This window comes from Lepidochelys kempii, chromosome 3, assembly GCF_965140265.1.
Source record: "Lepidochelys kempii isolate rLepKem1 chromosome 3, rLepKem1.hap2, whole genome shotgun sequence".
In the NCBI taxonomy this organism is placed as follows: Eukaryota; Metazoa; Chordata; order Testudines; family Cheloniidae; genus Lepidochelys; species Lepidochelys kempii.
Genome location: NC_133258.1, coordinates 148,621,118 through 148,644,724, shown reverse-complemented (window position 1 = coordinate 148,644,724; position 23,607 = coordinate 148,621,118). Strand labels below are relative to the sequence as shown.

Here is a 23,607-nt window from a genome sequence, read left to right as displayed (position 1 = left end):
CCGGTCGACCCCAGCTCCCTGCGCTGGGGCCGAGGCTGTGTCCCTGGCCGAACGCTCTGCAGGGCCAGTCGCCTTTGGCTGCCTAGCTCTGGGGGCAGGTCCCCCCCCCAGCTATCGGCCCTGGCCTCTGTCGCTTTCACTCCTCTCTTAGGAGGCACAAGTCTGAGCTCAGCTCCTGGCTGGGGAGGAAGGAGAAGACTCGTGGCTGAAGCACAGGACTGGGAGCCAGGACACCTGGGTGGCCCGGGGCAAATCCTCCCCCCACCACCCGTTTCTCCCTCTGTAACATGGGGAGAGTGATCCTAACCCACTGCACCAAGGCAACTGGAAAAGCACCCGTTAGATAGGGGAACCCCCAGGCTGGGTCCCTGGGGCAAAATTGCCCAGTGCCCAGTGCAGCAGCATGGGCTGGTGTGTGGTAAGAGGTTGCTTGGCTCCCCTCCCCCAGCCACAGGTCACACTCACTTGGGCCCGAAGCACATGCAGAGGCTGGCCAGGTAGCCGTTGGAGATGGAGAAGAGGATGATGAAGCTGATGTACCAGGCGTCGTGGTGGAAGAAAACAGGCATGTGGCTGCGGGGTTGCACGTTGCATAGCATGAAGAGGGGGATGAAGACCATACGGGCAGCCACCATGATGGGCAGGAGCCGGCTGTCTTTCCCAGGCTGGGAGAGAGAGACACAGATCTATGAGTGGGTAGTGTGCCACAGGACACTGGGGAACTGGGCAGGTGAGGGGCATCTCCCCATGGCACCCTGCAGGGCACTAAAGGTGCATCTGACGGCAAGAGGTGAGGGTAGAGGGGGATCCATACAGGTAAGGCATAGGAAGGAGGCTGCTGAAGGAGCTTCCCATTGTCCCACTCAACTCTAGGCCCCCCCCTTCTAACCGAGGCAGCTCAGTGCTGTGCCTACCCACCTGAAGGGGGTGCTGCTGAGGGACGCAGGCTCCCTCTCTCTGCCCTGCAGTGCCCCTTGCACATCCTGCGCCCCCATCTGATGCGAATGTGGCTGGGGAGGACTGGACTTACTGAGCTCCTGCACTGCAGCTGCTGGCTTAGGCCCCAGGGAGAACAGCGGGGTCAGCAGGCAGGTCCCTGGGACGCAGTCCCTGGCTCCTGCAACCCCTTCAGGTCCATTCCCTGGGACTGGGCTGGGGCTTTTCCAGCCCGCTGACTCGTGCTGCTGGAGCGCTGGGTGGCAGCAGGAGCCAGAATGCTGAGCCAGGGTTCTGCAGAGCCAGTAACGAACGGATGAAAAACAGGCTGATGGCAGCTGTGAAAGCCCTGCACACACGCAGTCCCCCGCCCTCTCCCGAGGGGACGGCCGTTCATGGGAAATGCCTGTATTCCTGGCCGGCTTTCACCAGCTCCCTGAGCTCCCCTGCCCCACGCTCTCTGACCCTTGGCCCTGGCTTGGCAAGTTTCTGGTCAGTCTCCCTTCTCCTGCCTGCTGTGTCTGCAGGTGTGAGCCCTCCCCAGGGAGCACTTTGGTTCCAGCTGGAACCTGCCCTGTTCGGTCCCTTCCCTTCGGCAGGTCCAGCTTTGCTTAGAGCCGAGTGCGCAGAGTGGAAGCCCCCATCTTGGTCTTTCTCCAGCAGGGTGTGAAAACGTGCCCCCTGGACCCGACGCCACTGGGACATCCCAGCCTCTCCTCTCAGTTCCACCTGGGCCTCTCCAGAGCGGTTGCAATGGGGCCACCATGAATGGATGCTACCGTCCTGGAGCCAGGATTGGCTGCCTACATCTGACATGAGCCTTTGTTGTCCCCTCAGCTTGAGACCCTGCAGGGCACATTGTGCTCATGACTGCCCCACCGCTGTGCCAGCCAAGCCCAAAGAGTTTGCTGCGGGATAGGGGCGGGCCAGTCCCAGTGTTTGTGGGTACAGCCAAAACCAGCATCCTGTTGACTGAGTGGCCCCGCCCCGGGAAAGGAGGGCCTCCGGCAGATCAGCCAGGCCAAACCACAGGCAGTCACATCCCCATTTCCATAAAGCTGTTTTGGAACCATCTCCAGCTGGGTCCTCCTGCCAGCAGGGATGTGGCCTGGCGAGGCAGCTCAGGGCCAAGGGCGAGGGCAGCCAGACAACGTGACCCCACTGCTGGGAGGGAGTTTTGGAGAGGCAGCTCCTGGCAGCAGGGGGTCCTAGCTCGGCCAGGCCGGCTGCCTCAGACCGGACAGGCTCCCCGTTGTCTCATGCTGTCAAGAGTTTATTCAAACAAACATCCTGAACAGTAATGGGGGAAGTGTTGTATGGGGCGCGGAAGAGGTAGGAAGAGCCAGAGACACCCCAGCCCCCTCCCCACCCACAGCAGCAGGCGCAAGGGATAGTCACTGCAGAGCAAAACTCTGGACCCACAACCTGACCCACTCTAGGCCACCTGGAATGTGAGAGAGAAAGAGTCCCCCAGCAGCCCTGTTAACTGTACAGGGTCCATGACACATACTCATGCAGATCGGTTTCCAAAACACCTCCCATTCCCTGGACATGGTAGCACCCTGAACGCTAGCTACAGGGGGCGGTGTTTAGCCTCGCTCCTGCATTCTCAGTTCCCTGCTGCTGGCCGTGCCTGGAGGATGGCAGGTGGCAATTCCAGGGCAGAGTGGGTACAGGGCTCAGACCAGCCGACACAGTCTCGGAGGCCCACACGAAGGGCCTCTGAGCCCTGTTATTGGGACAGGGCCAGACCCCACAGCAGACACCATAGAACTCCAGAGCGTCAATGGCACCATATGGGGCAGACCTGAGGGGGCAAGAGAAAGAGACAGAGGGGGGCCAGGGAAGGGGCAGCATTGGGCACTGCTGCCATGGAGGGGACTGTAGCCCATTTGGTGCCCTTTGTGAGCCCAGCCCTAGACTGCCTGCTAGCAGTGCAGCCCCCTGCTGCTCCTCCTCTGCCCTGACCAGCTGTTTGTGTAGCTGCAGCCTGGGTTTGTTTACAAGGAGGCTGCAATTGAGAAGATGATTGCCTCCAAGCCACACTGCCGGGAAAACAGCACCATGGGAATGTCTAACTGGAACTTCACAGGATCCCGTCCCCACGCCCATTCGCCACATCCCCTCTCGGACCTCCCCAACACCAGCTCCCTTCCCGGACCTCCAGCCTACCCATCTCTCTGACTTCACTTGGGCCCACGCCCTCCTTCCCAGCCGGAGTTTTCTCAGCACCATCCTGTCCCCGGCGGTGAGCTGCTCTTCCCTCGGCCCTAGCTCCCAGACTCATAGACTTTAAGGCCAGAAAGGACCATCGTGATCATCCAGTCTGACCTCCTGCACGTCGCCAACCACAGAACCTCACCCACCCACTCCTGTGACAGACCCCTAACTGCTGGCTGAGTTACTGACATCCTCATTTAAAGATTTCAAGTTAAAGAGAACCCACCATTGACTCTAGATCAAACCCACAAGTGACCCAGGCCCCATGCTGCAGAGAAAGGAGAAACCCCGTTATGGTCTCTGTCAATCTGACCTGGGGGAAAATTCCTTCCCGACCCCAAATGATGATGATTTAGTTAGACCCTGAGCATGCAGGTGGGACCCACCAGCCAGACACTTGGGAAAGAATTCTCTGTAGTAACTCAGAGCCCCAGCTAGCGTCTCATGTCCAGCAACTGGAGATATTTGCCGGCTGCCATCCCCACACCTCCTTCCCTGTCACACGCATTCCCAGAGCAGCCCATCTGTTGTTGCTCCCTGGGCTCCTTTCTCCCAAGTAGCTGCTGCCCTCTGCACTCTTCACAAGGCAGCTGATGGCTTCCTACCAGTACCACCTATGGGTCCCTTCTATGCCCTTGGCATCCTGCATCTTGCTTTTCTCTGGGCTCACCACTTCTCTCTCTGCTGTACTTTGCTGCCCGCAGCTGCTGGTGTCCCTCAGGGCACCATCCCCTTGCTTGCTAGTTCTCTCTGGAGTGCTTGTTACATCCACTTCCTGGGGAGTTAATTATAGACCCTTAAGCAAACGTGTCAGACTCAGCTGGGAAAACACCCCGAATTCACAGTGCCTTTAGCTTCTCCAGCCAAAAGAGGCAGGACAGGATTCCAGGGGGACGGGCTCCCTACAGCTCCATGATAGTCACCCCTTGCCCTTTCCTAGCATGTACACACAATTGTACTTGAGCCCCAGCCCACGGGGAGGTAGGGGTCAGCAGCTGAGGGTCACCTACTGTACAGGTGGAGAAATTGAGGTAGGGCGCAGGGAAATGACTCACACACGGGCATGCAATGAGGCAATCAGAGCCAGGGACAGAAACTAGGAGTCCTGACTCCCAGCACCCTGCTCTAACCCAACAGTCCTTGCTCAGCTCCCAGAGCCAGGATCAGAATTCAATGCAGAGCCCCGTGTGCTAACTTGCCAGCACCCACTTCCTTGTGTCCTGCATGGGCAGCTGGGCTGTCAGGACACAGGGCAGCCCTGAGAGGTGAACTCTGATTGGCTGACTGTGCTCCTAAAGGGTCAGGGCCCAGCTGCCAGGCCCGTGCCCCCTCCGCCCCACACTTACCCACAAGCAGACAGCTGTGAGGCTCCGTCCCAGCCAGTCGAAGATATTAAACATCAGGAAACAGGAGACAGGGATGAAGTACATCTCTGGAGAGAGAGGAAGGGTCAGTGACAGGTGATAGGAAGGGGTGGGGTGTCCTGTCTTCTGCATGAGGTGCCCCCCACCGTGCAAGGGGACAGGGGGATCAGGCCCTACCCAACAACACAGCCCCTCCCAGGGGTACAGGCTCGCACCCTCCCTCTCCCTCCAACACGCCTCTCCCTGCAGCTCAGCAGCCAGGACAGGGTCTGGGCCCAGCCCACACCGTTGCCCACAGATCCTGCCCAAGCCTAGGAGAGAAACCTGGCGCCCAGTCTGTCAGAGGACACAGCAGGCCTATCCAGCTCTCAGGTTGCCATCAGATGTCACTGGGGCCTCTCCCCTGTAGCTCCTTCCCCACCCGAGCCCCACTTTCTTCCAGCTCTGCCCCTGGGGGCCACTCCCTTCTAGCCTGCCCTGTCCCTAGTCTCCCTAGCAATGAACGAAGGGAAGCCTGCTGTCACTCACCCCACTTGCTGCTTCCTGCGATCGTGGACTTCACCTCGGCGGTGACTGCCGGGAAGACCCCAATGGTGACAGTAAAGACAAAGCAGACAGACAGAGCCATGACCCAGATCTGAGGGGCGAAAACAGAGCCAGGACCCGTTACCCAAATATGTAGGGACAGACCAGCTCTGGGGGGTCTCCCACTCTGGGTGAGAGACGTGGCCCAGGCATGAGGGGTAGGGGGTATCACCGACTCACATACCTTCTTAAAGATGCTGAAGACGGAGGGCTTCTGGCTGGAAACTTGGGGGGCTGTGTTGTTCGGGTACCTCTGTTCCACCCCATTGGGCTCGCCTGTAGGGAGAGACAGGAAGGGTGAGGGGAGGCCCTAAGGTGGTGGGTGACCCCAGGTGCAGCCAGTAGCTCCACGCTTGAGCCCAGTCCCAGAATCAGCACTGATCATGCCTGCGCCTTCCCCATCCCCTGGGATTCTGGGGTGGGCCACATGCAGAGGGGCTACAGGCTTCCCCAGAACTAGAAGCCTCCCCAGGTCCAGCTCCAGTCCCCAGCTCTCCCTCCAGCCTACCTGTCAATATTCCCCTCTCCCCTGGTTCAGGCTACTCCCCCGGCATGCCCCACCTTTCTTGATCAGGTCGATTCTAGTCTCCAGCTCAGCATGCCCCTCATGGACCCGATACTCGGTCTTGTCCTTCATCAGGTGGTAACGGAAGAAGTCCTGCAGAGAGACCACCCAGAAAGTTTGTGTGTGGGAAGGGGGGTGGGGGGGGAGAGGGGCAGGAGGAGAAACTCTCTGCCCCCAGGGATGGGGGCTGTCTGCGGCCAGGACTGGAGTGTCACGGGGGAAGCCTGCAGGCACGGGAATGAGGCTGGCTTCCCCTTGCACTACGGCTCCTCTAGAGCACAGCACCCCCACTCTCCTCTGCCGGATGGGTGGTCCCCTGCTGGGGTAGGTCCCCTGCCGGGGTAGGTCCACACCCTTCGCCTCCCTGAGAAGGGCAAGTCCTTACCAGGCGGGGCAGCAGGATGTAGGAGCCGATGGCCAGCAGGATCACCACGCAGGCTGTGATGAAGTAGCCGAATGCGCTGTCTTCCAGCAATGAGCCGCCTGGGAGCACGGAGAGGAGAGAGGCCGGAGGTGAGGGAAGGGCAGAGGGGGTTGCTGGGGAAGGCAACAATAGGGGAAGAGACACGCCCTGCCTCTCCCCTCCACGCCAGCTCTGCCAGAAGGACACCCCTCTCCTAGGACAGGATGTTTGCAGAAGCCTGTGGAGACCCCCCAAGCTGCCCCCTGCATGATCACCTACCCAATAATTGGATTTTAGTGCCCCTTCCAGAGTGACCCCCAAGTGTGCCCTTTCCTAGAGGTGCCCTGGCAGCTGGCTCTGAACTGTGTGTGTGTAGGGGGGGCATCGAGGGGACGGGCAATCTGCACACCCTCTGCACCGATCAGGCCCTCCTGCAGCTCCTGGGCACTGGCTGTGTTTTGCAGCAGATCCCACTGAAAGGTGGGTGGCTGTAGGGCTGTAGACAGGGCTTCATGGGAGTTACTCACTGGCGATAGCGCAGATCATGGCCAGAGCTGCGAAGGTCCCTGCCATGCCCTGCCCGCTCATGATAGGGGCGGTGTAGCTGACAGGCAGCAGCCCTGCCAATCCAAAGAGGCTGCCCTGGAGGATGGCACCAAAGGCTGCAAGGACAAAGACAGGTAATAATGAGGATCGGCAAATAGGGGTGACACATAACAGTGCCCTTCTCCCACCCTTGCTGTGAGACAAACAGGGGATCTGCACTACATCGCGGTCAGTGCCCCTGCCCAAGTCCCTATGGCGCCTCCTGCTGGGGGAGGAGTAGCCATGCATTTCAGTGCCAGGAGATCAGACCCAGATGCGAGACCCTGTAGCAGCAGAGTGGGTTGGCACTGCCTGGGGTAACAGCGAAGGGAGCGGTTGAATAGGGCCAGTGCCTCTTTCCACCCCTCTGGGGCCAGCTTCCCCGACCCCAGTAGCATCAAGGATTGCCCAAGGCCCCCCACTCACAATTGATGAGGATGATCTTGACCATGGTGATGACGAAGAAGGGGAGGGGCTCCAGGGGGATCTTTACCAAGGCAGCTGTCATCATGAAGACCAGCAGGATGGCAATCAGGCTGCCCAGGATACGGACTTTCTGGGGGACCCTGCAGGGCGGCAAGAGAGCCCCACAGTGAGAAGAGCCCCCGCCAACAGGGCCATGGGGGGCTGCGAGAGGCACCCACCTCGGCAGGCCTGCCTTAAAGGGGAATTGGGTCACAAAAGCCAGGCGTTTGGTGGGTCTCGTGCCGGTGTCGAGTGGGGATTGGTCCAGCTGGGCTCTGGGAGGATGGAGGGGACCCGGAGGGAGGCTGAGTTCTCTGCTTGGCCAGAGGGGATGGAGATGAGGGACCGGGCCAGGGCAGGGGCCCAGACTTACCTCTGGTGGAGGAAGGAGTTGAGGCAGGTGAAGATGAGCAGGGGTAGCATGGCACAGAGCGTCATGAAATTGTTGAACCTGGCCTGCAGGTGGGTGGGGGGAGGCTCCTGGCCCTTGTCCGTGCTGTTCAGCCCAGCGAGGGGCTCCAGGGAGGAAATGTTCTGGGGTTCCCCAAGGCGGTTGGTGAAATACTGAAAGGGAGAGAGCGAAATGAACGCGCTTGCCTCCGACACACCCATGCCACACGCACTTCCCTCCTGGCGCATACCAGCTCCCAGACCAACATGAGCATGGACCACACGCACCACACACTCCTTACCCTGGTGGCTGTCATGAAGAAATTCCATGGCAGCAGCGTCCCCAGGCCGAGTGTGAAGAATATCAGCCAGACAGCTTTATACCTGTGCGAGAGATGGGCAGAGTCAGAGGGGTCTCTGAGCAGGCTGCTGCTGGGACAGGTCAGGCGGTAGGAGGATGTGTGGATATTGCCCCCATCTCCTGACCATCCCTGGCCCAGAAGAGGGGAGAGGGGAAGGAGGCACTGAATCATGAAATAGCTCAGGTTCAGTGTTCATAAAGGGAGGGCAGAGGAGAGATTTTCTTGGAGAAGGCAGGGGCCTGGGCTACCTGCCACTCTCACAGCTCTGCCAATGCCCCTCACCCCTGACCTGCAGCCCCCCTGCTATCCCAGCCCTGGGCTCCCCACACACAGCTCTGCCAGTGCCCCGCACCCCTGACCTGCAGCCCCTGGCTATCCCAGCCCTGGGCTCCCCACACACAGCTCTTCCTATCCCTATCACTCCTGACCTGCAGCACCTGACTGTTCCAACCCTAGGCTCCCTTAAGCAGACATTAATTACATTCCTCAGGACAGTGCAGGCTGGTGCTGCTCAAGCTCCCTCACACAACACAACACAGACAGACACTAGCCTTTGGGGCACCCCTGCTGAATTCTGCAGCACTCTTACAAGCACTAATGTCACCGGCCAGTTCCCAGATTCAGAGATTCCCAGGACAGAAGGACCATTGTGACCATCTAGTCTATCGCCCCATATAATACGGGCCAGAGAATGGCCCCAGAATAATTCCCAGAGCATATCCTTTAGAAAAACATCCAGCCTTGGTTTAAACACTGCCATTGTTGGAGAATCCACCATGATCCTTGGTAAATTGTTCCAGTGGTTAATTACCCTCCCTGGTAAAACTCTGTCTTATTTCCAGTCTGAATTTGCCTTGCTTTGACTTCCAGCCATCGGATCGTGCTGTACCTTTCTCTGCTAGAATGAAGAGCTGACTAACAACTATTTGTTCCCCATATAGATACTTATAGACTGGAATCAAGTGACCCCGAACCTTCTCTTTGTTAAGCGAAATAGATTGAGCACCTTGAGTCTACCACTATAAGGCCTGTTTTCTAACTTTTTAAATCATTCTTGTGGTTCTTCTCTGAACCTCTCCCCAATTTATCAACCTCCTTCTTGAACCATCTGTGGACACCAGAAATGGACACAGAGTGTGCCAGCAGCAGTCATCCCAGTGCCAAATACAACCGTAAAATAACCTCTCCACTCCTACTTGCGATTCCCCTGTTTATACAGCCCAGGATCACTTTAGCCCTTTTGACCACAGTGTAGCACTGAGAGCTCATGGTCAGCTGATTAGCTGCCAGGACACCCAAGTCTTTGCAGAGGGTTCTCCATTCAGTGGGGCACTGTGCCATTGTGCCTGTTTTTACAGAGGTGCTGAACACCCCGCAGCTCCCACTGGCTTCACCTGGGCCAGCGAGTGCTCAGCCCCTCTGAGAATCAGGCCCTACATGTCCAACATGGGACACTCAAAGCCTATAGCTGCTTTTGTCCACCTAGGCCTTAATGCAGTCGAATGGGCACGCGGAGTCCTGACTGCCCCTTAGTGGCAGCTCTAATCATAGTGCTGCTTAGTACAGCATCTGCCTGTTGGACCCAGAATCCCCTAATGGGAAGTTGGATATGTTGGAGTTCGGAGAAATAAGGCCAGGTGGGTTGTTAGCTGTGAACACCAGGGGCTCCCACTTCCTTACCCACTGTGTATGCCTTCCCAAAGAGAAGAGACTGGGTGCCCCCAACAAGGTGTAACCGGGGGGGAGCTATATCTGACACTCCATATGGCATTGATGCTAAGGCAGGAGAATGGATCCCACTTGTAGGAGAGGGGCAGCTCTCTGCGGAAGGGACAGTGGGGAGAAGGGTGTCTGCTTGGCCCAGGACAGGTTGTGTGGAGCCCCCGCAAGTGCTGGGAGCAGCCCAGCCTCCCACTGACATTAAGTAAGAGTGCAAGGGTTCAGCTGCCCTGTGACCCAAAGGGGATTTCCAAGCTGTTATGAAAGAGGGAGGGAGCAAGCAAGGGTGTTGGCTGCTCACAGGCCCATGGCGGCCAGATACGTGCTGGCAGCTGGCAGATATGGGAGGGGGCCAAGTCTCTTAGCATTTGTCTTCTCCTCACAGTGCGGAATGTTTGCAGCCCGTGAGTTATGGGAAAACTGACAAGAGGAGAGCTGCCAAGGGAGGAGAGCGCCACAGACCCGATCCTGTTGCTTTAGTCACGTCGTGAGCTACAGACTGGGCTCCACCTAGAACGACATATAGCACAGCACTGGCTGCTGCTCCCCCAGCCCTCTGCTCCAGGGCCACGGCAGAAGGCAGGGGAGTAGGGTTTCTGGGCAGCAATAGCTCCCCACCACCCCACCTCCAAGTTTCAGGGACACTGGATTTGTCAAGATCATGGCCCCTGTGGGCTCATCCCAGGGTCCTTGGGCTCTTATGGCAGTCCTGTCACTTGGTGAGCCTGCCAGGCTGCAGGGAGGGGGTCCCGGAAACATTGCTGCAGCTGTGGTTCTGTCAGGAGGGGCTGGTCAGGGGACCAGCGCGGAAGGCGATGTTTCCAGGGGACGTGTGTGCACGCATACTAAGGCCTGGTCATACCTGTCTGAGGGACCGCTGCTCGTCATCATGGTGCCTGGTGGCGGTCAGCGAGGTTTGGTAACACTCTCACTGTGCTGCTGGCGTCCTGCAAATCCAAACCAAACAGAGAGCTTAGTGGGGAGCTGGAATCCTGGGAGCAAGGGGCGCAGTGCTGGTTTTAGTGCTGGGGGCATCCTGGGTGAGCTGGGATCAGCAACACTCTGAAAGGGAACAGTACCCGCACAGATCTGCCTCCCCTTTGCAGAGCTGCTGCTTGGAGCTCTTCGAAACGACTTGCTCAGGACAGGCTGGGATGCAGGGCAGTGGGGTCGGAGGCCTGAAGCCCCTTCCTCCTGCAGGGAAGCCCTGCCCTGACACTGCCCCTTTCTCCCCTGGGTGAGTTGAGCTGGCATTTTTCTCAGCTCCTCAGTCCCCTCTGCATCAGCCAGGCATATCTGTTCCCCTTCAGTTACATACCCAGCAGGTCCCACCCAGGAGGCCTGGCTCCTCCATTCTAGGCTATGTGGAGTCGCCAGTCCAGCAGTGACAAATACCCCATCTCCAGACAAGGGGAATGCCTGGCTCTGGCATGCTCTAGGTTCCTTTAAGCTGGTGCATATCTCCCACCCCCTTTTCTCTGCCATGTACACTGGAGCAAATCCTCCACAAGGGCTGAGGCCCCTCCCAACCCCTCTTTGGTACCAGGTGACAACGAACCTTTAGGCACCTGCTCCAGCCATGTCTGCTTTCTGCAGAGACCCGGCCCTGCTTTATCCCTATACACCAACGGCTCTTCAGCCCTGAGGATGGATCAAGGGCCAGCTGGAGGGTCTGAGCGTAGGCCAATCTCCTCCTCCCACAGAGACTGCAGGATTTGCTGCCCCATCATCAGCAGCAGCCCTAGCCTGGCCCTTGCCAGTTTCAACTGTTACTACATTGGGCACTTCCTCTTCACACGCAGTGGGCATACTCTGGGGTCCCCGTCTAGCTCACTCCCCTCTGCAGATCACATGACCCCCTAGACAGGGCAGAAGTGTGATCCCTTTTGTCGCTTATGGGGCATGACATAGTTACCTAGTACATCTCACCCACTTCCCCCTACCATGGCTACCCCCCAGGAGCTGCCTCCCAGAGAGCCAGCACCCAGCCACAGCTGGGACTGCTCCTCAAGGCTCCAGCATCAGCCTAAGGGAGCCCAGAAATAACAGAGAGCAAACGGGAAAGCCACTGCATCTGGTGGGAGAAAGCCTATTCAAGGCGAGGAGTTCAGCTCAGGGGACACGCGAGTGCAGGAAGGAATTTGGGAAGACCACTATGAAGGTGGAAGGTGCTGCACCAGAAGAGACTAGTGGGCCCATATGCCCAGCATCCTCTGTCCTTGCTGAGCTGGATCAGATCAGTGGGCCCATCTAATCTGATGCCCCCTTACGTCTCCTGCTGCACTGGCTGCTGGTCCCAGTACTTAATGGCACAAGGAACGTTTAAAAAAAATCCTCATCATGCACCTGGCCAGGTGTGCAACCCTCTCCCCAGCCAGCTGACACTGTGAAGCGTGACATCCAGTTGCCCGTAGGTCAGCGTGCAGAAAGCTGCAAGCATTCCTGCTGCACATCCTGCTCCCTAGCCAGATTCATCCTGCCACTGCACAAGGGGCCCAGGGCAACTGGATCCCTCCTGTTGGGAGAGTTCCAGTGGGGCTGACCAGAACCTGGATCCCAATATGCCGCCTGATAAACGCCCTGACTGTGAGACACACCCCTGCTCCCCCACCACACCTGCATGATAGAAGGGCTGACGGAGAGGCCGAGCCCATGCACACAGCTGGGGATGACAGAGCCAACGGAGGCTCTGGCAGCCCCATGCCCATTGATCAGGAAGGCGTGTCTGAAGGCAGTGGAACTGTGTTTTGCCTCCCACGGGAGTGAGTGCCAAGCCCCTCTTGGTCATGGGGGCTGCGTTGGAGCAGATGAGTTGGTGTCAGCTGGCGTCAGGTCACATCACACAGAGCCAAGGGAAGGGAAGTGAGGAAATGGAGGATTTTGCGGAGGGGATAGCGTGTGAGCAGTACTACAGGCTGCCAGCTTCAGGATCCCAGAGGAACGATGGAGCAGGGCAGCAAGGCCCAGGAGCTGGGGAGTTTGCCGGCATGGGGACGGCTCTCCCTGCCAGCAGTGCAGCTGCAGTGAGCCAGCTTGCAGCAGCCTCTGAAAGCCCACCTGTCACAGGGCCCTGTCACACCTGGTTTAGTTCTGCTGCTCTGAGCTGGTGGGTCCCCACACACTCCTCTCCCAGGCCCCTCTCTCTGCCCCGAGGGGGCCACTCACTCCTGTTTCCCTACTGACTGTGAGCCCATGTCACTCTGGGAAGGGTGAGCGGGCTTCCTAAAGGAAGGTGCCATAGCTGCTTAACCCCATGCTCTCATTTTGCTAAGTGCCTCCATTTCTTTCCAGAGTGCTGGCTTATTGCAAGCACACACAGACCAGCACTCATTACTCCCAAATACCTGTAATGCAGCCAGCTCAACACAAGCAAATCAGTGTGAGTGACCCAGCCTGTGCCGCCTTGGGCAACCCAATAACAGTGCCCTACAACCAACCAGCGTATGTAGCCCAGCCTTCACTAGCAATCCTGCGATAATGCCCAGCTCAGCTGGGCTAAGAAAGCCTGCGAGACAGCTGCTGGGCCTGCACTCTTCCTCTCAGAGGATACATGAGCCTTCATGGATCATGAAATCCTCCGCACATCAGGGAGAGGAAATACTTTTTTCAAGGTCATGGCATAACAGCTTCGTGACAGTTCTGCAGAGCTTAGAAATGAAATCTCCCTGCAGGGGAGGGATGTGGGAGCCCTTGTAATAAGCCAGGCTGCTGCTCCCTCTTGTGAATCTGCTACAGGGCTACCTCTGACAAACTGCATGGCCCTTTCAGGGCTTCAGGCCACATGGGATGCCATGAGCTTTCCATGGTCAGTACTTTCACCCCTGGTATGCGCCAAAAATGGCTGTCAAGGACATTGTTCCCATAAAACGATCAGGACAGGACAGGTCCAGATGCCTTTTCTGCCCTTATCTATAGATATTCTTCAGAGAGTCAAAAGTCTTTCCAGATGTCCCAGTGCAGCGGCTGACTTGAAGGGACTCCCATCTGAGTTCATGCTGTCCTTAGGGGAGTGCCCATGGACGCTTTTGATATGGATAGAGTGTATATTTGGCAATTGTATATTGAACGCAAAAATCTCACTGATGCTGCACTATGGTATATCTCAGATTTCACACTCCCACCTGGCTCCCATATGGACCCTAACCTGGCTGCTATTTAAACTAAAGGGCAATTGGGCACAACAACATATGGGCATCAACTGACTATGGACACCTTTAGGATGGTAATTAGAAGGTTTCTAACCCTCAGACAGATGAGGATCTGGACCTCCCAATAGGAGTTGTAGGGGCAAACCATGATCTAGTTTTAAGAGTGAGCTGGACAAATGTATGCGTGCGATTGTATGATGGGGTTGCTTGTGATCGAAAGGTCAGGGCTCAGCAGCCTTGGGGCTCCCTTCCAGTTTGCCTTATGTTCCTAAAAGGTTTTGTTTCAGGGTTCCAGCCGGCCACCCTGAAGGGGTCGGGAAGGGATTCCCCCCTCCCTGCCAACATATTCTGGGAGGTTTTTTTTTTTTTTTTTAAATCTCCTTCCTCTGAAGCATCAGGGATGGCCATGGCCAGAGATGGTTCATTGCACGGGGAGGGTTGGAGCTCTGAGATGGCACCAAGCACTCTCTCTCAGCTACTTGCCCCACATGCTCGAGGTCTAACCGATCGCCATATGTAGGGTTAGGAAGGAATTTCCCCCCCAGGTCAGATTCGGGGAAACCCTTGGGGTTTGGGTTTTTTTGCCTTCTTCTGCAGCATGTGGGTCACTTGCAGGATTATCTGGGTATATCACACTTAATCATTTCCCTGTCATTGCAGGGGAACTTGGTCCCTCCTATCCTCTGCCTGTGGCACATGACAGTCTAGTCTCCTGAGGGCTGTAATACTTTGGTCTCATTGCGGTCGTTGGGTTTCGTGTGCGGGTGCTGGGAGGTGCTGTTGGTCTGAGATATACAGGAGGTCAGACTATTATGAACTGGTGGTCCCAGTTTGGCCTTCAACTCTATGACTAAGGAGGCTGTGGACCCACTAATTTGGAGCTGTCTGGCCTGGTGAGGGTCAGGTCCCTGGTAAACGCAGGTTTTTACAGTTAGCCTCTTGTATTTCTACACCCCAGGCAGAGGCTGTGTGCACAGAGAGCTGTATTTGTGCACGTGTGCATCCAGGAGACGGTGTGTCTCATACTGTTCCCAGAATGATGACAAACCCTTTGATTCAACAGTCACCATCAAAGAGCTGATGAGGAAACAGCCACAGTTTCCAGTCATCCTCTCTCTTCCTTCCTGGGTCCTGTTTTCAGACATCCTCTTTCACTGCTCGCCTGAGCCAGAAACCTGGGAACCCCACAGCCACTTCCCACAGGCTTCCAAACCGAGGCTTTGCCCCTCCTTGGGAAGAGGCAGCAGGATCATGGCAGTCTCTGAAGGGCCAGTGCCTAGAGTCTCTGCTCCATTTTTACAGGGCTCTGTATGCTGGGGCCACTGAGAGAGAGAGACTAAGCTCTTCAGAGGAAGTTGGACATCAGGCTCCCCCATCCTGCTCGGGTGTCTCTAATGGGGGCAGTAATGCCTGCTCTCTCATCCCGGCAAAGCTGCTGACAGCCCTAAGACTCTCATTCCAGAACTCACCCCCTTCCTCCAAGTCAGGGACCCTGCAGCAGCTCCTAGCATTGTCCACAGCCATGACTCTGTCCTGTCCTGCTCCATTTTCACTCCCCCATTTCTTTGGCAGGGAGTGTGAAATCAGCCAGCCCTGAAGAGGAGTCATAATCCCAGCACTCTGGGAGTGAAAGGGTGACCCGAGCCCAGCCCCTCTCAGCCACCCCATTTGCAGAGCCTCAGGTGGGAACTCTGCAGCCCGTGGGAACTCCCTGGGGAAATATAAAACCAAGGTGTTTTATCTTTCCTAGCACCCGGCTCCTTCTTATCACAGCTGCCCAGAAGTCTCGGGGGAGTGGCACAGCAGTGTTTCAGAGCTGGGATATGCCTTGAGTTACAGGCTACAGACCACTGTACCAGCCACTTCCAAAGCTAATGAGCACAGCTCCTGACACTGTGCGGGACCTGAGCTAACGTACCCGGTCAGCACACTCCACGCTACTTGAGGAGCCAAATATAGCCAGCTCCCCAGGCATTCTGACCCAGTTTGACTCACCCAGCCTGGACCTCACTGGAATCCCTCCTGAGTTACACTGGCATGAGAGGAGAAACAGACCTTCCAGGGAGAATCCAGGGCTGCAATAACAGTGGTTAGTTACCGATGGGGTGTAAACGATCACAAACAGCTGCAAGTGGGTGCCTGGAGTAAAGCTGTGCTACTGACCCTGATCTGGCACCAGGTGAGTGTGGAGAAAGAGTGTAACACACATGCTGAGGGGCTCGGTTGGTTGCAGCAGCTAATAGGTGGGCACAGAGTAAACTGAAGAGCTGCTTTATCTTACACCCACCTGTTAGTTACTTCTCCCACCACACACTCCCCGCTTAGTGCATAAGACAACTCCTTTCAAACCCCCACATCCAATGCCAGATCCATGCCAGTCACACAGCTTTCCCAGAGCATTCACTCCCACCTGCTTCCCGACCATTCCACACAGTTCTGCTAGAAGTGGCCCTCAGGCTCAGAGTCTGATCAGAGTTGTACAGTGTAAAGCCAGTACTACTGCCTGGAGTGACTTCACATGTACCCTGCTGTAACTGACAGCACAATCAGACTCTGGGTGTTTACATCAGACTAAAGAGTTTTCCGTGAAAAAGAGAGAGAGCTGGCCCATTGAGTTTGGGGTAAAGTTTCCCTGCAGATTGAACTTCTAGGATCCCTGCCTACTACCCCTTACCAAATGCCCCCATCCTACCAGCCAGGTGCTCTCGATAGCTCCTTCATGCTCTCTGTGCCCTGGGCATGCTCCCAGCTCCCCCAGAATTACGCATATTTTGGAACAGTTCTTAAGAGACTAGCATATAAAGTAGATCATTAGGGAAACTCCCACAAACACAGCCGCTTAAATAACAGCGCAAACAATGCCGTGTTCTCACAACAGGAGGAGGACTCAGCCCCCATGCTCCTGGCTCCCTTCAGCTGCAGCAATCTCCCAACCCCCCTGCTTCCGCAACATGTGACAGAATGGAAACCGACCTGTTGTCTAAACCCAGCTGCAGACCCTTAAATCCCGCAGCTGGGAACAACTGGCTGGTTTGGGGTGAGGATCCCCCTTGCCCCAGTGGACAACAAAGAGAGATTTACCAAGAGGGCAGGTGGGTCTCCGTCAGTCAGGTCGCTCCAGACCCTTCAGGCTGCCCTGCGGCTGGTATCTGAGCAGTCCCACAAGCTGAGGCCAGCACTCTTGATGTGGGAGGGGAAAAGCAGATACAAGAACTGACCCGGGCCTCTTTCTGAGAAAACACAAAGAACTCTCCCCTGACAACCTACTATGTCAGAGGAGTGGCGATAAGCTACTCTCAGTGTGGATACCAAGCACGTGGGACAGGGCCTGTCTCCCCGATGAGATGTCACACAGGGATCCTGGTTACTTATGCCCACTAGAGATTCCCAAGCACTTCTGGTGATGCAGGGTGTTACGTCCTGTGCCCTGGCCTCATCTCAACTTGAGCAAGTCCATTCAGCCACCCTCACTCTCCTTGCTGTTTCAAACAGATACTGAATTCCTGCCTTGCTTCATGGCTTAAAAAATTGTGCCATGTCACTGTGCACTGATAAAAGGCTGCCACGCTCCACCCAAACAGTGGCTGCACTGGAGCAACCGGAGAAACATTGTGTGTATGTGAAGGAGAGTGTTTAACAGAGGTGACGCCAGTGAACAGGGGGTGGGGGTGGGCACTGTTTCTATACAGGCAGTAAATCTGTGTGCATTCCCACTTGAGTGTAACGCAGTACGGATACAGACAGGTTGGAGGGAGGGACCTGTGCCCCAGGGCCAGAGCAGAACTCTGGCTATCTATCTCCACAGAGTTAGCCACACACAGGCTGTCTCTGCTCTGCCCCAGACTCAGTCAGGGAGTCTAAGGGCTGGGGTGTGCAAACTGCTAGCCTGCTGAAGGAAAGATCTATACACATTTGAACTGATTTCCTGCCTGGGCCAGTTTTCTCCCCTAGAACTTACTGTGATGGTTCTCAGGGTACCCAGAACTTGGCACCTGCTGCCTCCAGAGCAAGAGAGCTTGCCTGTGGTAGCTAGGTATTAGCTCCCTGATACCACCAGCCTTCCTAGCTAGTACAGTAGGTTTTCCCCTAAAGTTCAGTCTGTTGCAAAGTTGGCTGACTTCAGACGAACCAGGATCCAATCTTTTATGAAACACGCTCGCTTAACAAGACGTCTTCTCGGTGAAGGGATGCAGAGGATCATTCTCCATGCTGTGATAGAATGAATTAGAATTTTGTTTTCATTCACAGACAGGGTGACCCTATCTGTTGTATCCTTCCTTTTACCTCCAAGTGGTTTCAATGTTTATAGTTTGTCTTTGATGGTTTTCTATTCACTGTTCTCAGTTGCTGCAATTGTAGAAAATTGAGCAATATGTGACATAATCAGTTAGCGCGGGGGGGGGGGGGGGGAGGAAGAAATGTTCGCTTCCACTTGAATGGGCCATCACCAAGATGACTTAATGCTTCCCTGTGGACTCATTTTTACTCCAAGACCATAAGGTACAGCTTTCAATATAGTTACATTATTCCTTAAACATTACACATACACACAATGGTTATAATAAGTATTAATAAGTTACAAGCACTCAGTAAAGACATCATATGCTACCCTTCATGGATAAACACCCAGAAAATGGTGTATGAGGTGGAGTGAGTTTGTCAGGTCTGAGACAGGAGTTGTTTGTAAAGAACAGTGAGCCCTTTGCCCAATGGTACCAATTGGCCTCTGTGTCACAAAGACCCATTCCTACCCAAATCCTAAGTTCACCAGAACTAGGACCCTGGTAGGTCAAAGCAGGCTTTGGAGAAATTAAAAGTGGTTACCACAGCAATAACAAGGAAGAGCCAAGAGCAGCTGACTGTAAAATACCTAGGAAGGGAGGGAAGGAGGTTGGCCTTGCTCAGAGAAGCAGATGCCACTGAAGTATCCTAGGAGTTGCAAGCCAGGTCATTGAGGGTTTACAGAAGGAGGCTCTGCCATAGAGTTAATATTAGTCTATTAAATATCCAGTGCCCACCCAGCATCCAAAATTGTACCCAATGCTTCAGTGTTTAGCCCCATGTCCCATGGTGCCACTTCCAAGCCAGCACCATGGTAGGCAGCAGTCAGTCCCAGGCCTTACTTGGCATTCTCCAGAGTCCTAACCAACCTCCTCCTGCTGAGCTGTCACAGGCTGACACTGCCCCTTTAGGGCAGAGCAGAGCCAGTGCATCCTGAGCCTCATCAGCTCACTCCAATTCAAAGGGTGGGGCGGCACTGGGTGCTACCAAAGATCCGGAAGAGGACCCCCCCCGAGAGAAATATCTGGTGACTCAGGGCTGCCTGGCAGCACTGACTAGAGGAACAAGGAAAGAGGCAAGTTAGCACTACCAGAGTCTGTATGTTTGGAACCTGGGAGAGGGCTGAAGGTGGGAGAGCAGCAAGAGAAGGTTGCTGGCTGACATCCCCCAGCCAAAGAGCCAGAACTGGAGGCAGGAGGAGAAGCAGCAGCAGCGGGAGCTGCCTGTTGGCTCTAGCTGGAGATGGGGACAAAGGAGGGTGGAAGGCAGAGGAGTAAAGGAGGGGCCTACCCATTGCCACCTCCAGGGCTTGAAAGCTGGTACCAGAGGAACTGTGAGAGGGCTGGGGAGAGTGAGGGATGCTTCCCTGGCAAGGATGCTGCCAGCAGAGAGGCTGGGGAGTTCCTGCTGGGAAGAACAGGGGTTGCACGCCAGGAGGAAGGTCTGGGCTGGCTGTCCCAGCAGAGGGACAGGAGGAGTGACAGAGTCTGGGTGTGGCGGGTGATGCCAGAATGTGGTATGTATTATGCCCATGGCCAAGAGGATGTGTGATTTTCAGGACAGCTTGCACTGGGGTGATAAATGGACTATGGTTTGGGACTTTTGGTAATAAACTCACCCCAAGGAAGGGCATTATTGTAGCAAGAGAGCCTGCACTGGAGTTCTTGGGTTACCGGAGAGAGGGACACTAAGGGCAGGCCACACATGTCATACCATGGCTTGCCACCTGAGGTGCTGCAGACAGGGCTGCCTTCTGATACCGGCCATCGTTGGGAAAGGGAAAGGTGGTACAGCAGAACCTCAGAGTTGCAAACATCAGAGTTATGAACTGACCGGTCAGCCACGCACCTTATTTGGATCAGGCAGCAGCAGTGACCAACCCCTCCCTCCCCGCCCCCGCACACACACAAATACTGTACAGCACAGTACTACATTCAACATAAACTACTAAAAAAATAAAGGGAAAGTTAAGAAAAGAAAGACTTGACAAGGCAAGGAAACTGTGCTTGTTTCATTTAAATTAAGACCGCTAAAAGCAGCATTTTTCTTCTGCATGGTAAAGTTTCAAAGCTGTATGAAGTCAGTGTTCAGTTGTACACATTTGAAAGAACAGCCAGAACATTTTGTTCAGAGTTACAAACAAACTCCACCCCAAGCGTTGGTAACTTGGAGGTTCTACTGTAAGTGCTGAATGGGGTAGTTGGAAAAGCTCTTGTTCAGTGGTAGTGCTGGGAAAGCCTTCATCCAGCATAGTGGTGGCAGTGGGGGATCCCACACTGATTCCTGCTTCCCTAATGCACCCTGATTTTCACCCCTTCACAGATCTTCTCCCTTTTTCCCCAGGTCCCAAGGATACCTGAGCGCACACACAGTCCTTGCTCTCCTCACCAATCCCTGCCCCAGAGCCTAACTCTTTGCGGCCTGTGTGTTTGAAACTAGCATTGAAACCCCCATTTTCACATCCCTCTGCAAAGAGTCCTGCAGTTGCTCACTATCCCCCAGTTCACCAGTCTGTGCAGCAACAGGAGAGAGGAGCAAAGTCTCCTTTGTGGGGCAGTGTGCATAGGAGGCGGGAGGTCCCTGGGGGTGCTGGAAGGGAGTGGGAATGAGGGGGGTGGATTCCAACCTTGTTGCTTCACTCTTGGCACAAGGGTCTAGAGTCAGGACGGAGTCAAATAAGAGAAAGAAAGAAACTAGGGGCAGATGAGAAGCTAGCATGAATTGGCAGAGCAACCGAGAGGGTTCCTGGGGAGATTATAACCTCCTGCTCCTTGGGTACTGGGCCTGTTCTGCACAGCTACTAGTCAGTGGGTTAGGCCCCAGCCTCTGCTGATGCTCAGAGCAGCCTGGGCCTTGTTTGTTTTCAAAGGGCAAGGGTGGCTGGTTCCAACATGACAACAGCTAATGCTAGCTTTCCTCAGGTGAGGAAAATCCATCTGTGTTTCTCCTCTGTGTTTCTGTGGCTGGTACTGCAGCTTGGGGGACAGTGATTGCTCTGGGGATTTCAGAAGGGTGGACCCCCAATGTTAAAGGTGCCGATATTCCCCCCAGGGGAAGTGCCTGGGAGCTCTCAGAGCCAAACACACCCTGGCAAGGGATCTTCCCCCTCCCTTGCGAATAAGTCACATTTCTCTGGCTCCTTTCATAGCTACAGGAATCACTTGCCCATCACTGAGACATACTCCTCCAAAGGTGGCTGTGTTTATGTTTTTGTTCCCTCTCCGTTAGAGTGGCCATGTTTGCTGGGCCCACTCCTCCCTGACCACCATCTCCAGGTGGAACTACACAGTGCCAGGAGCAGCCCGGTGGTGTTGGAACAGCCGGGAACAGCTGTGCTGAGCTGGCTGTAAGCTGGGAATCGCATTCCCCCCCACAGGGGGTTAAGCTGCTAAGAGCTGCCCTGAGCTGGTCTTGGGCTAGCAGCTGCCATTCTGTGGCTCTTAAGAGAGCATTCAGAAGCCTAGGGCAGCCAGCAGCCTCTCCCAGGTGCTCACCCTCTGTGCTCCCCAACTCTGGCCTGTTGCTGGTTTAGCCCTGTAATTCACCCCCAAGCCTTAGCTGCCCACAGCAGGTTAGACCCCGACTCCCTGGGGAAATACAGAGTGAGGGTTGCCCTGACCCTGAGGGCAAGGGGCCGCTTGCAGAGCTTGGGGCTGCTGCACTTATGCAGCTCCTCTCCCACTGCTTGGTGAAGGTGTAGCTTCCACTCAGCTATTTCTACTATTCAGCTGCTCCTGCTTAGCTATTTTTAGGAGGCCGCTGGGCTGGGGAGCCCAAATGAGACTTGCAGCTGGTTCCAATTTAGAGGTGGAGGGGGAAATGCAGCCAAAACCGAACAAAATGTTCCGTGGGCTGACCATTACCATTTCCCCAAGTTGCAAAGATTTATGAGGGGGGGGCCTGTGGGGCTCTTCCTTAGGATTGGCAGCCTCACTAGGAGCTAGGCTTGCCACTCAGCTCAACCAGCTGCCTGCTGTTCCCAGCGGGATGTCCGGTGGCAACGAGGCTGGGATTTTCTGCCCTCTCCATCAGTCATGGCCAGTTCTTAGTATGGGCATGACAGAAATGCAGTAACTATTTTGGGTCCCAGCCCCCAGAGGGCAACTGGCCCCTCCCTCTCTACCAGACAGAGGCAGAGCAGGGCCAGAGCCGGTGCTCTGAGAGGGAAAGGGACATGCCTGTGTTATCCCCACCATGGGAAGTGGGGCAGGGAGAGAGGCAGAGGCAGGAGAGGCTTTGGGGCTGAACCGTGGGCCTGGGGAAATGCTTGGCCCTGCTCAGGGATGCTGAAGTGGTGCAGCTTTAGTACCAATCCCTAACGCTCTCCAGCAGCAGATCTGCTAGCACTTTCCAAAGGGGGTCAAAGTATTCTCTCCCTTTTACAGCTGGGAAACGGATGCAGGAAAGTGACGTGACTTGCTCAAGGGCTCTGCAGGTCAGTGGAGGTAGAACAGGTGCCCTGAGTCCCAGGCTCCATGCCCTGGAGGTCAGCTGCATTTGAAAGAGGCTACCCTGGTATCGGTTGCTAGCTCAGCCTCATCAGGTGGGCAGGGGCATGAGACTTCAGTGCCAGGGAAGGGATGGGCAGGTGCTACATGGGGTGGCCCTCTAGCTCTGCTGCTGCCCCTCAAATCGGAGCTGCTCTCTCCCACCGTCCTACTTTCACTCACACTCTCCAGACAGACTATTGATTATATCAGCTGGGCTAGTGAGAAGGGTGGGTGGATGGGGGAAGGACAGGCTGAGCTCTGCAAACTCATCTCACTTGTGACCCGAGTCAGAATGTGAACCCAGCTCTGCAGAGGTGGAAGGCCAGTGCACTAACCCTCTCCCGTCAGCTCTCCACTTTGCACCCTGAGTTACATCCCCCAAACTCTGCTACAGGCTAAACAGGAGTTTCTCTGCACTGGACCTTGGGGTAACAGCCTGATGCTAAGGGGCCATTCGCTCCCCATTCTCCACGACCAGAGAGGTGTCTGTCACATGGCTGGAGCAGGGGTGTCCCTGGCACAGGCATGGCTCCAAGGAGCAAATGGAGAGTGGGAGTGATGCTGTGGCCAGGTCTCCTCACCCCAGCCACATAGCTGGAATTAGGTTGGGGAGGCTTTCCCACTAACATGCCCTCCCCAAAATGGCCCCGACATTCCCCCACCGGCTGAGGGGGATCCCTGGTCTTGCAGGCCACATCCTCCCATGCTGCAGGCAACTCACAATGATGGGGCAGAGCCCTCCCCCCCCCCCAAGGATCGGGTAGCCCCAGGAGATGCTGATCTTCAAACCCCATGGCTGAGAGAGCTCACGTGCAATGCAGCCAAGTACCAATGCCATGGGCACTGCCCACAGCAAGGGAGCTGGCTGGAATGCTAGCTCCACCCCTTCAACACAATCACACCCATGAGCAACTCCCAGGAGGTCTCCCCCCACCCCTAGGCACACAGGGCAAGATGGGACAAGCAGAAGGACCAGCAGGGTCACTGTGAGCAGTCGAGAGGCGGTAGGGTGTGTCCCTGTGTTTAGCGCAATGAGGCCCTGACCTTGAGTGGGGCCGTAGATAGCTCTGCAATACAAATGATGAGATGCCTGT

At 55.7% G+C, this 23,607-nt stretch overlaps 1 protein-coding gene across 6 annotated transcripts in view; it reads right to left on the bottom strand.

Annotated features, from left to right (window-relative positions):
• SLC29A1 (solute carrier family 29 member 1 (Augustine blood group)) overlaps positions 1 to 23,607 on the bottom strand; it is a 57,262-nt gene that overhangs the window by 2,606 nt on the left and 31,049 nt on the right. For 3 of the 6 annotated variants that reach the window (XM_073338506.1, XM_073338507.1, XM_073338504.1), the window contains exons 2-12: positions 10,457 to 10,541; positions 7,816 to 7,897; positions 7,497 to 7,687; positions 7,085 to 7,224; positions 6,601 to 6,735; positions 6,056 to 6,153; positions 5,667 to 5,763; positions 5,290 to 5,381; positions 5,049 to 5,157; positions 4,503 to 4,588; positions 466 to 665 (exon numbers count right to left, since the gene is read on the bottom strand). In XM_073338506.1, coding sequence (XP_073194607.1) covers positions 466 to 665; positions 4,503 to 4,588; positions 5,049 to 5,157; positions 5,290 to 5,381; positions 5,667 to 5,763; positions 6,056 to 6,153; positions 6,601 to 6,735; positions 7,085 to 7,224; positions 7,497 to 7,687; positions 7,816 to 7,897; positions 10,457 to 10,485 — 1,259 coding nt within the window. In that variant the 5' untranslated portion in view covers positions 10,486 to 10,541. Of the gene's footprint in view, positions 1 to 465; positions 666 to 4,502; positions 4,589 to 5,048; positions 5,158 to 5,289; positions 5,382 to 5,666; positions 5,764 to 6,055; positions 6,154 to 6,600; positions 6,736 to 7,084; positions 7,225 to 7,496; positions 7,688 to 7,815; positions 7,898 to 10,456; positions 10,542 to 11,152; positions 15,651 to 15,737; positions 15,818 to 16,823; positions 17,328 to 23,607 lie in introns of those variants that run through there. The other 3 variants (XM_073338503.1, XM_073338505.1, XM_073338508.1) reach the window with 3 other exon arrangements.